Source organism: Bombus flavifrons, chromosome 8, assembly GCF_040668555.2.
Source record: "Bombus flavifrons isolate JBK064 chromosome 8, iyBomFlav1_principal, whole genome shotgun sequence".
Taxonomy (NCBI): domain Eukaryota; kingdom Metazoa; phylum Arthropoda; class Insecta; order Hymenoptera; family Apidae; genus Bombus; species Bombus flavifrons.
The window spans coordinates 10928086-10940513 of NC_138449.1; the positions used below are offsets into that span (position 1 = coordinate 10928086).

The 12428-nt window shown below is 45.9% G+C and overlaps 1 protein-coding gene across 6 annotated transcripts in view; it reads right to left on the reverse strand.

The window, feature by feature from the left end:
* Positions 1–12428, reverse strand: part of Shal (potassium voltage-gated channel protein Shal) — a 116835-nt gene that overhangs the window by 15144 nt on the left and 89263 nt on the right. For 3 of the 6 annotated variants that reach the window (XM_069118600.1, XM_069118593.1, XM_069118595.1), the window contains 2 exons: positions 11588–11881; positions 1506–7462 (listed from right to left, as the gene is read on the reverse strand). The exons of 1 other annotated variant lie outside the window; for it this stretch is intronic. In XM_069118600.1, coding sequence (XP_068974701.1) covers positions 11738–11881 — 144 coding nt within the window. In that variant the 3' untranslated portion in view covers positions 1506–7462; positions 11588–11737. 2 more of the 6 variants (XM_069118594.1, XM_069118598.1) reach the window with 2 other exon arrangements.

The window sequence follows — 12428 nt, forward strand, 5'->3', positions numbered from 1 at the left end:
CCGAGGCGGACACACAACCAGAGATGGCGAAATAATTATTCTTTGCTTCCGAATATGCCGGCATCCGCTGCACGTCGAAAATATAACAGGGATGAGAATCGATACGAGCTGGTTTTCGCGGAGAAGATTCGGTAATTGCGAGCTTTCTTCGACCGGCTCTGTCCGCCGAAAATTCCACTCCACTGTGTCAGGAATAATCGGGCAGAGGAGAAGCGTCTCAATTAAAATCGTGTTCCAGGGCCGAGGTAAGAAAAGAGCGCTCTATTATCAACGACGTTGCGTCAAGGGAAATTTCGACCGCTTTCCTTAAAAATATTATTCAACGCGGTAACCCAGATCCGGAACCACCGATATAGAAAACCGTATTCTCTTGAATAGTTCGATGGAATTAGCGAACAAACGGTGCACGGACAGCACGACCTGAATCTACTTCAAAAAAGAAACTCCATCATATTTCCGTAATATGTTTCGAAACTTGGATATATTTCTATGATGGGCCAACTATGCACATCTCGTCGAATCTGTATAGAAGCTAGCATTCGTTGCGTCGACGTTCAATTTCCAATTTAAGCTCGGTCCAGTATCGACGTCCTTGACCGACGTTCCGGAAATAAAACGACCTAATCGCGATTCGAAAAAGTGGCACGAGTGGGTTTCACGATACAGCCATAAATATACCGCGTTCGAGCGACGTTTACGTTGCGGCTAGCAAATACCGTGGCGCCCGGTTTGTATCGTCCGGTGGCTAACGAGCACGTTCTGTCGCACGTTCACGCAAATACGAATCAATTTCCCGCGCAAACGAGAGCGCGCGCCTACCTCTTTCGCCTTTGTGGCCGGTGTTCCGCAAACACCAATTAATTCCGTGTTTTCTTTTCGTTACCCGCTGCTACAATTCGACAGTGGGACACGGGGAAGCGCGGCCTCCACGGACGAATCGCGGCAAGTTCGTCGACACTCTTGGGATGAACGATGGTTGGAGGCGTGATCGGAGATGGAGTGTTTGATGGATCGAACGAACTGGCAGTATTGGAAAATTTGGTTTTCCTTTTAGCCCGTAGCGTCAAGGGTACTAAGCGAAGAAGTCTGTTTCACTCTTTTCCTTTTTTTTTTTTTTCGATCGATTGGTCGATTATTCGATAGATAAGAAATTAATTTAATCGCGCGAGATTCACGAGACGAAACGTCGTACGAACGGAATGAAGGGACTGTAGCGTGTTAAATATGAATTTCAATTTATTTTTCACTTTTGAGTAAGGCGTGGAAGCTACCGAAGACGGGCAACACCATCGGCTAAAACGTCTTCATCCCGTTCCTAGTTACAACTATCGGGTGTACTTGTTACAACGTGCCGGCGCTTGACCGCTGTCGATAAATCGTCTTTCCAACTACCTTTCCTTTTTTTTCTTTTTTTATTCTTTTACTTCTCCGTCCACTTATTACGTATGTATATTTATTTATTCATTCATTTATTTATTTATATATATATAGATTTTTCTCCTTTGTTTTTTTTATCTGTTTCTCTCTGTTCTCTTTACTCCATCTTTTTTTTTTACAGTTGTACGATTAAAAATATCGTTATTGCCAAGTATGATCGATAACACGGTGCGTAACCCCGAGCCTCTGACCGGAGAGACAATTGTCCTCGTGTCCGCTTAGGAAACTAAAGTTAGTGCATCGGAAACTAGACGTTTGCGCGACACCGCTCGACGAACACTATCGTCGCGTTTCTTTCCCCTGGAGTTTCCATCGTCTTTGTCCCTTTTCGATTCTTTCTCAGCGACGTTTCTTTACACGAGGCTACGAAAACAGTCAGGATGATCGCTTTCCTTTCGAACTTCCCGTGATTCTTCCTCGCTGATCGTTCTTCTCGCGTGAAAACTTCGATTAGAAGAACGCTCGACAGTTTTATGTCCGATGGAAAGATTCGAGGATTAATTAAAATTCGTGGAACTAACGGGATCAGAAGCGTTCGAAGGAGAAGCGACCCCCTTGTTCGATCAGTTTTAAGAAAAATATACAAATAAGAAGGGAAGTTCGACGAACTCGGTGTCCGGCGCAGGTCTCTGCGTTGCGACGATCCTCGAATCACCGGCGGTCTGTTCTCGTTTCCAATCTGGCTCGATTAATCGTCGCTCGATTACATAAACTGTCTAGTCACGACCGGGAGAGGGAACTTTGAAATTGATTGCAACCTACATGCGTTGAGAAACTGTAAGAGCTTTAGTTTCACGAGGGACACGTGTCCAGGAACTGGTGAATCTCGGTAAAAGTTTCAATAACGGCAGGATAGTTTATAGAAATGTACATCTTTACATTGCATGTCACGTTGTTGCGGATAAACTTATGAAACATCGAGAAATCCACTAAAATTATTTATCACGCGATCGTGAAACTTTTCTAAGAATTATCGAACATCGAGACGAACTTGGAAAAACCATCGTTTAAAATTAACGTAGCTTCTAGAATTTTCAACTTCGCACAGCTATTCCTTCTCAATCTTTCACCGTCGGTTTCTCAACGCTTTCGCGCAAGACAAGATTCGTCCGTGAATCTACTTCGCTCGTTGCAAATGAACAGAAATTTCGTATTCATTGGATAATTTCCCGCGGCTGGAAAACCTGGAAGTTTGGTTTCGCAGGTTCGATCTCCCGGTCGAACGGCGTGATTCGCAATCACGGTGGAGCGTGTCAGGAACATTGGCCGATCCTGCTACGCTCGCAGGTCCTGTGGACGGTGTCCTGATTACAAAAGGATCGCTTTTTCCGTTCACGATGCAAAAGCAAGTCCACCGGAGGGACCGGCGGAGAGGGTGGCTCTTTTAATCGGCGCGAAACAAAGCGGAAGCGGCACGGCTGATCGATCGAACCGCTCGAATTCAGTCGCCTCTGATGCTCGCGCCACGGTTCATTCAGTTTCCTTCGATTCCTCTCGCACCGGAGGAAAATCGCGTTGCTTTTCCATTAATTGTGCGAGGCGAAAGTACCCGCTTCTTTCTCTTTGTGTCGATTACATTTAGCGAGAACGATCGATTCGAACGTATGTTCAGAACGTAGGATTTCGTTGGATCGGGCGTTGCAGCATTGACGGAGTTATCACAGGGGAATAAATCGCTGAATATCGATCAATTTATAGATTTCAAAAAGAACACGGACGCTTGTCGTTTGTTAGAGCAAATTGCTATTATTTTTAGCGGTAGATTACGATGTATAATAGAGAAAAACTGCGGCAATGGTTTAGCGATAAAGAGTAGAACCCTCTGTGACGTGTCCCTCCGGAAACATCGCGGGATAGCTCTCCGTCAGGACTTCGGAGCGACGAAAGAAGACGAACAAAGGTCGGACGAGCGTATGTGGACGCGAATCGTATCGCTCGTCGCGCCAGTTCGCCTCGCCTTAAACTCTTATTAAAGTTATTACGCGTCTCATCGGAAAAATTGGCAGTACGGTAGTGAATTGAAAGACTCGTTATTCATGTTCCTAGCTTCCCTCGATCGCGTGTTCCCTCGATCTTCTCGTTCCTTGTGCACCACAAAGCGAATAAAAAAAAAAGGAAAGTGTAAAGATCATCGGAACAATCGAAATACTAGTTCGCAGAAAATAAACAATAACGTGAAATAACAGAGATACTTTTCTCTTTCTCTCTTTCCATTTTGTAAATATAAAGACTGTCGTATTCCACTATAGGAAGCAGAGAGTGTCAAGCAGCTTTTTCCTCGGTGCACACGCATCACGAGAGTCACCGTTTCATCCCCTTTATTTTCTTTTATTCCTCGAAAATTGCTTGCATAGAGCTCGGCTCGAGACCGATCGATTAGCCGGTGAATTGGCCGGCAACGGCAGCGCCGACGCGATTTCCGGCTAACGCCACGAGAAACCACGGGGAGGAAATCGACGAACCAGGGACTCCCGACGATCCGTAATCGAAATCGAAGACCGAGTAGAAAAGGTTCGCGAACGACCCTTGCCGAATCGGAAAATCTCCGTGCATCGCTGCGTCGCGAACCGGAAGTAAAGACGCGATAACTCGCCAACAACGACAGACTAATTAGTTCCGGCAAATTAATCTCTAAATAACTCGCGCACGCTGCTACGTTTTTTATCGATTTTTATTTTCTATGCTTTCTTCTCTTTTTTTTTCTTTTTTTTTTTTTTCATTCCTCGTTCTTTTACCGAGTTTCCCGAGCAATTTCGTGCTGGCAAAGGCAACATGGCGTCGAAGCTTAACCCGGACAGCCATTTTTCTCGACCAACAAATTGGGTACGTCATATTTGTTATATTTCTTTCTTTTTCTTGCTTTTCCTTAAATTTATTAGAATCTTTCTAAGACAAGAAAGGAATAAAAAATGTACGATAACATCGAGGGATCGTTATAATTTAAATGTTGCGAGAGAGAGGTATTATGTTTAAATTCGGATTAAGCTCGAGCCATCGTTTTGCTACGTTCGATTTCTTCGTAGCATTAACCTTACACTCTTTTCTCTATTTTTCCTTCTCTCTAGTTTCCCATTCGCTTTTTAATACGCGATCTCGTGATACAACTGCAGCTCTTTGGACGACAAAGGACCTGACACATTATTCTCGATTATCTCTACGATCATATTAATATAATGTAATAATCTTCTTTTTTTTTTTCTTTTTTATTTACTTAGATTCACGTTTACGTCTTTTTCTGCCCGTGAACCACCGAGCCGCACCTCTGACGATGCATTTTTCGCATTCTATGTTAATAACTTCCTGACCTCGCTAATATTCTCCCTTTTCCCCTTTTCGCCTCAACGTTGAAAATAGTTTGTTCTACATTTTTCTTATTTTCGGCTACGCGGTTCGAAGAATTCCGCCGCACTCGACTTTAATCTGTATCGCGATGCTTCCATGCACATAGCTTCCGTGGATGAAAAATAAAAAAATTCTCCCTTCCTTTGTTCCCTTTCCGTTCCACTTTCGATTTTCAAGAGTATTTTGAGCAACCAAAACACGCGTACCCTCGTTCATCTAAAATTAGCTAATATTTAACACCTAAATTAGAGTTTAAAGAAGGGTTGGGCTCGGTGATTCACGAGGGTTGGTCTCCCACGCACTCAGGCACGCATTCTAGTTTTTGAAAGTTGATTTAGAATTTGTTTTATTGCGCGACGCGAGGGTGCTGCAAGTTTGTATGTGTATGTGTATATGATTAGTAATATGTGTTAATATGTCCTCCTGACGTACTTTCCTCTCGTTCCGACGTATTTACGTTCGTGTGCGCGTGTGTGTACGTATGTGTATGTTTACCTGTAGAATATATCTGTATATCTTTATGTATATATATAATATATTCCTTTTCTTATTTGCATTTATCATATTATATATATATATATATCCTCTCTGTCTCTTTTATTTTCTCTGCTTTTGGTTTCTTTTTGTTCTCGTTTGTTCGTCTTCGCTCCGTTAGATCGTTTACAATTAATTACAAAGTTAATTACAGACAACACGAGACTCCTCCCATGCCTCCCACGATTATTTACAGCGTCGTTTAAATTAAAACACACCGATTCTTCGTAGCCTATTGTCGCCCGAGAGAAGGTTCCTGCGAAGTTCTAACGTTGTTTCATCCCCCGAGATAAACGAGGTTCGACCGTGGATTCGCTGGACCCACCTTTCCATCCCCATACTTCTTACAATCTCCCCCTTTGTAATTACGAATTGCGGTAGAATTAAAAAAATTGGCTCATTCACTTTCGATATCCGACAACGATCCCGAACAAATGCAGCTGAAGCGCAACGATTCCACAATCGATTCCCGTTGATTATTCGAATCGGCTGTTCGATCGACAAATCTATCAACTAGGGAAAAAAAGAACGAAAACTGGACTCGTCGAAGAGTTTTGAAAGAACGAGGGCATCATCTTACTTTATTTAGAGTATCAAGGTACGCGGTCCCTAGCGAACGCTCGCGATCGTTTCCCGTCGATCTCACTCATCCCCAATACTAGAAGGGCACCAGCGAATACGGGAATTCTACGTGGATACCATTCGAAAACCCTACTCGTACCATCGTTTCTTACGTTTTACGACCGCGATCGTAAAATTACGATATTTCTTTCTGCTCTGTTATATTTCTCTTTTTATATCCGCCTCGACGAATCGATCGATCATCGTCGTCGTTTCGCGTACCCTTAAATGTATCGTTCGCTAACTTAAACCTAGCGAGTTAAGAGACTCCTTATAAGAAACTGCGTACGTACGTTTCAGGGATCGATCGAATTTCTCTCGCTGTCGCGAAGACATTTTTAAAAATCGAATTTATCCTTATAACTAGAAGGGACGTTCTTTCTTCTCTCTCTTTCTCTCTCTCCCATTCTCTCTCTAACTTTCTCTCTCTCTCTCTCTCTAACTCTCTCTAAAGAATTACGACGACTCGTAAGAGTTGGAACGATCGTAAACGACGGTTGATCGTTCGCTTTCTATCGCCTGGATCGTTCGTTTAATATCGCTAATACGATTCTTTGACACCGTCCTTCCTCTCGATTATTTCGGCCCGGGGCTTCCGGCTACTTTTTCGCTGCGAGAAGCGTCCATTCGAAAGAGGAAGTTCCGACGACGTCCTTCTTGGAAACGTACCAAGAAAGATGCTGTGAAAGAGCGCAAAGGAACGGGGAAAGTGAGCGTTTCGTTGGAACGATGCGAACGAAACTCGATCGACCGATCTATATGGCGACTACGCTCGTTTCCCGGTCGGATTGATGGACGCGCGCGTTGCGGAAATAACGAGGCGGCTGGAACGCGCGCCAGTTGCGCCGGAAATCAGCGAGTCGCGCGGCATTTTCTGCCGATCGGCTGGAAATTGAAAAAGCTCCTTTCCAAAGCGAGAACAGGAGGCAAAGTCGATCAACGTGCACGCATCGACGAATCGTTTTTCACCAGCGTCCGATTTCACGGCGTTCCGGTTCGGATACGTTCGTTCTTCTTTCCTCGTTTTTCTTTCCGTTTTGTTCCAACGGTGTCGCGCCTCGTGTTCTCGGGCGGAAAGAGGCGCAGCTAACGCGGTACGAGACGGGACTAAAATCCATCGATGCACGTATCTCGCGAGCGAAAACAGAAAGGAGAAGGTGGTGCAGGCGCGTGTGCGTGCATTCGCGAATCTTCGTCCTCGAAAACACGAAGAATTCCGGCTTCGATCGTTGGCGGGAAGTCCTCTTCTTCGCGTTCCTCCGGTTTCGTGTCTTCCGTCCAGCTTCGAGTCGCGCGGAATACTTGCCCTTCGAGAACGTGCGGCTTCCGTCCTCCTCGAGGACGTCGTGGATCGTCGTCGATCCTTCAATGCTCAGCGTTCGTTGAACGTTTGTTTGCTTTATAGTTTTCTCTTTCACAGTGACTCCGTGGAAACTCTCTCTCTTTCTCTCTCTTTGTTTCTCATGGTAAATGGTGGCGCCTGCCATTCCAGGCGCCATCGATTCTCGCGTCTGTCTCCGCTTTCTTACTGAAATTAAAAGCGCTCTGATACACTGGATTCGCGCGTAAGTCGCGGTCGTTCGAAAGATCGATCGAGGTGCCAGACTGTCGATGAAAATCCACGCTCGAAAATCGTCACTCTTCGTTCGCGTAATTTTCCACTCTCGAGAGTTCTACTGCTGGTTGAGATCGTGGTACGAATTTATACTTGTTCCTAATTGCTTTCTTATTCCGCTTTGTTTGTTAAACGGGATGATACGAGTTATATTGAAAGAAATCAAGGGACGTTTAGCGGTATTTACAGCGTGAAAATAGAATCAGCAGACCATTATGTTCCAAAAGAGCAGCAGAAATTTTGTCAAAGTCATAAAGTCGAGAAGTATCACGAAGATAAGCATCCCGACGAAATCTCCTGGCACTTGGTCCTGGTCCAATCACTCTTACTTTACTATTCTAGGGCTAAGGGTGATGAAACAGGCTCGCTAGGGAAGAGAATCTTCTCCAAGGAGTTAAATTCAGGCTAAAAGAACGTCGAGTATATTTCCCCTGAAAAAATCCCTCGGTTGGTTAGCGTGTCGCGTGAAATCTCGACAAGATTGCCATTAAAAAGTCGCGTCGTGTGAAATCTCACTCACGAAGCGTGCCAAATAGCCACGCGACCAACTTTCTTTTAGAACGAGTCCTTTGAAACTTCCTCCCGCTTCTTTGTACCTCGGCCAACCGTTCCTTTGAAGATATCTACCGTTTAACGGAATTTATTGAAGAGAAAAACGTCGCGGAGAAGATTGAAATTCAATTTCAGAGACCTGCACGAAGACTCGAGTTTGGCGAAACACGTTGTACAGCGCGTTTCCGAAATCGTGCTGCGACCAGAAGAAAAACGATTCCTCACGTAAAATTACGTGGAAAACGTGGAATCAAGTTTTCCCATATAGAGCTTCGTTTTGGAGAAAATCGAGTTTGAATATTCGCGGAATACGCGCGCACTCAACTAGCCGCAATCTGTTTGGTTTCTCCAATCTGGTCATCGTTACGTTCGTTTACGTTTATAAACAATAACGAAACTTCAAAAATCCCAAGCTTCGGACGTGAAAAATTCGAATAGTCAGAGGCTAAAAAGAAACACGCGATAAAAATTTCATTTCCAGCGTCAAAGAAAGAAACAGAAAAAAGAGACAAAAAAAACAAAGGAAAAAGAAAGTAGGAAAAAAATGACGAGTAGGCGCGTGTCTCGCATCCGTTACCCGGTCGTTGGTTCGAGCTTATTGTTCGCGACGTTTCAGGAAGTCAAAGAAGTTGGCGCGCGCGGGAACTAGGCCTCCTTTGAAACTCGGTCACGGCGCCTCGGAGAAAAAGGAAGAAGAAAAGCCCGTGCGAACGAAGAAGAACCGATTGTTGGGCTAAGAACAGGCCTGGCAAAACGGATCCCGCCCCAGCCCGCCTCCCCCATGTGCAGTGTGTAGAGCACGAAAAAGGAGAGCGGCTGGTGGACTCGAGAGTGTCCCCGACTGTAAGTGAAACCTTTCGTCTCTCGCGAAAGCGCTCGTGCTGCTGACGACCAACTTATCCGCGCGAAAGAAAAAGCCACCGATGGAAATAACACACTCGACCGGCGGTCGGTGTCTCCCGCGAACCTGATCGATATCTAAAGCTGGATTCCTGGCGCCTGTCTACCTCCGAGTGCTCGGCCTGAAAGCTAAAGAAGAACTCGCGTAGAGTTCGTTGGTTGCTTCGAACGACACTGCATGTTATTTAATATTTAGCTACCTCGCGCTTTAGTAAACGACGATCGGACAGTTTCGCATGATTGAAGGTAACTACGGTCGTTACACGATTCGCTCGATCACGTTAAAAGAATAATGACCAGTGTGGGACCAGTCTTTATACGGCTCCACGCTTACATAAGATAATACCCGATTATCAAGCCCGTGAAATATAGATTTCGAGTAGCGGGAGAAAGTAGCCTGAGAAGGGTAAACAAGTGTTGCAGCAAGGGTGAATAACACGGCCACCTGTCCACCACTACGATCTCAAGATTCTTCCTAATTAAAACGTTCAAGCATCTCGAGGATCCTCCAAGTTGCCAGGAGGTCGACAGGTATTTTACTCAGACCGAGGAAATGCCTCTCTCGCGTGGTCTGTCTCTGTGTTTGCCTTTGCAATCGGCGTTCAACTGTCGCAACACCGCATGAATCGTAAACCCTTGACAAAGGCCTCGTTGCGGCCCCCATCGCCACGACACAGCATAGCGCCCCGCTGTGCAAAGAAATACGGTGGGCAAACAAACGACGCGAGACACGGCGTAAGTCGTGTAGCGTTTGGAACGCTTTCGCGATTCGAACAAGGATGAGGAAACCGTAGGAATGCATGGGAAGGAGCGGAGGGTAGGGCTTTTCTCTTGTGCAAATTTGCCTTCGACCTCGTTTCGGAGATCAGGGCCACCTTCCGCGTGCTCGTTGCTCTTCAACCGACCGCTCGAACTCTCTAACCGGCGATATTCGAGTAACGCGCTCTGCCTGATCGATCATTGGCCGATTCATCCACTTCGCAGTCGGCTCGAACCGGAAACCGGGTCGAATCACGGCTTATCGGCCAACCCGAATTACGCTGCAAACGCGATTAAACGAAAAGTCGAGAGGCTCGCCGGTATACCCTGGCAAGCGAGAAGCCTCGTTGTCGACCGATAAATCTCGGCTGGCGAATTTCCATGCTCGACGAGTGGAAATTTTCATGGATCGACGAGAATCCGAGGATCGGTAGAAGAGATGGGTGTAATCGAGTAATCGGTAAGCGTTTAAGGAAAATAATAGGCGGCAGTTTGATTTAGTTTGACTCCGATCGGCTAAAAATCGATCTACGTAGAGTTTCGGCTAAAAGGCTACAGGCAAATGTAAGGTAAATTCAATTTCGTAACCGACCAGGTGTGGATGTTTGACTGTTGAAGGTGGTGCAAGCCGGACAACCTCCGACCCCGCTGTTTTGATCTCTGAATAAACGTGACCAGGCGTTTCATCTTCGAAATGAACGGCGAAAATCGCAGCCAGCGGCCGCTTTCAAAGCTGCTTTGTGCCGTTTTCAGAATATCCGGACGAAAGCTGCGCTAATGTTGACTCACGGTCGTCTACAAAGCCTCCGTGAGTGAACCGAAAGTCCGCTAGTCCATTGCAAACGTACTCTCGTTCTTCGATACGTGGTGAATCACGAAGCTAGCTTCTAAAATTTCCACTCGTGTCTATTTAACGTGGATCCATCTCTTTGCTAGCGTCCGAAATCAGGAACTGCGCGTAGTTCGATAGATTTAAACAATCTATTTCAATTTCCTCGTTCTCAACCAGCCTTCTCTTCGAGAGTCAGGCACCTCGATCTCGATGTTTCTTCGATGATAAGAGCGAGCCTCGATGCGTCTTCGTGAACGAACGGTAAGCTCTCTAGGCTGGGTAGAGCGATAAAGCTTGATCAACGTCGAGGAAGGGCGGTGGATTTAAGAGGACGAGCCTCGCTAAATCCTGGTCGCAGCCGCGACGCTAAGCCTGCCAGCAGCCAGACGAACCTCGAACACGAGATCGATTCCGAGGACCGGAGGTAACGCGGCTGACTTGCGTCGCGACGCACCACCTGCTTCCTCGTTGCGGCACATGCAAACAGAACGGGGAATAGAGATCTGCAACTAACGATAAATGCTCGGCCTAAATGCACTAGATGCTACCCAGAGGACGACGTTTTCTCATTCTCTCGCTTTCTCTCTCTCCTTGTTTTTCCTCTTTTCTCAACGGACGAAGAATATTTCGGTTAAGTGAGAATAGAGTCATCGAAAGTAGCCGCCGAGAGACGAATACCTTTACGTCGTTGTACAAACACGAAGAACAAAACTATGTCAGGCTATTTCCGGTGACTATCGATCGTCGATCGTCAGCTGCAAATAACGTAATGGTTAAGAGAAGTCGTTGACGAAGACGCGGACCGCCGGAAGTAGTCCTGAAATTGAATGTTGTCTCGCGTATCGTCGAGACCAGCGCGTCGTTTAAATTCTTGAAATTCCGTGCCACGGTGCCGGAAGACTCGAACATCCTATTATGATGTCGCGGACTACTTCCGGCTGATCACGAGGCGGCAAAAGCACCCGTCGATTAAAAGATCGTGAATGCAGGCTCACCGTTCTTCCGGCCAGTCGGCCATTGTTCTTTCATCGAGTAGAAGAGGAGGACGGTGATGGTGTTTGTTAAAGGTGATATTATTATTGTTTTTTTTTCTTTTTTGTTCATAATAGCGGATATGGTGATCGTGATTGGTCTCGGTGATCGACTCAAGCGGTCTCCGATACCGGAAGCGGTGGCTGTCCACCGGAAGTAGTCATGGCAGGCGCGGTGTTGGTGGTGGTGGTGGTTGGGACCGGAAGTGGCTGTAGGGCCTGCATGTCACAGGTGTGGGAACCGCGCTTCTTTAGGTCCTGGAACAATTCGTATTTCGGATATGTTTCAATTTAGATTCTTCGTCCATCTACGTGTCTTCTTGCTTGCCCCCTTTTTCACTCGCTCTCACTCTCATTTTCTCCATCCTTTCTTCGCGAGACTCTCGACGAATCTCTCGTTTCTTTCACATTCATTTCCTTTCATTTGTTCCGTACCATTTCTTTACTCTCTCCTACATTCTCTCCCTTTCGATCATTCGTTTCAAGCACGCTTCCTTTCTCGCTCTCGTTCATTCTACCGTCTTTTCTCTTTCTACGTTTCTAGAGTAACTATTTATAATCGAAAATATAATCGTAAAGGCGTGTTAACACTACTTTCTACGTTTCCTCCCTCTCCCTCCCCCCTCTCCTTCTCTCTTTCTCTCTTTTTCAACGACGTTTATCCGCTTGTACACTTCCTGTCTGCGTTATTGTCTCAAGCTCCTCGAGTACAGTGATCCCTTCCGTTTGTCTTTAGACTTCGACACAAGAACGCAAGAGTTCTCAATCTCTAAATCTCTCGAGACCGAACAAGCTACCTCTGGCA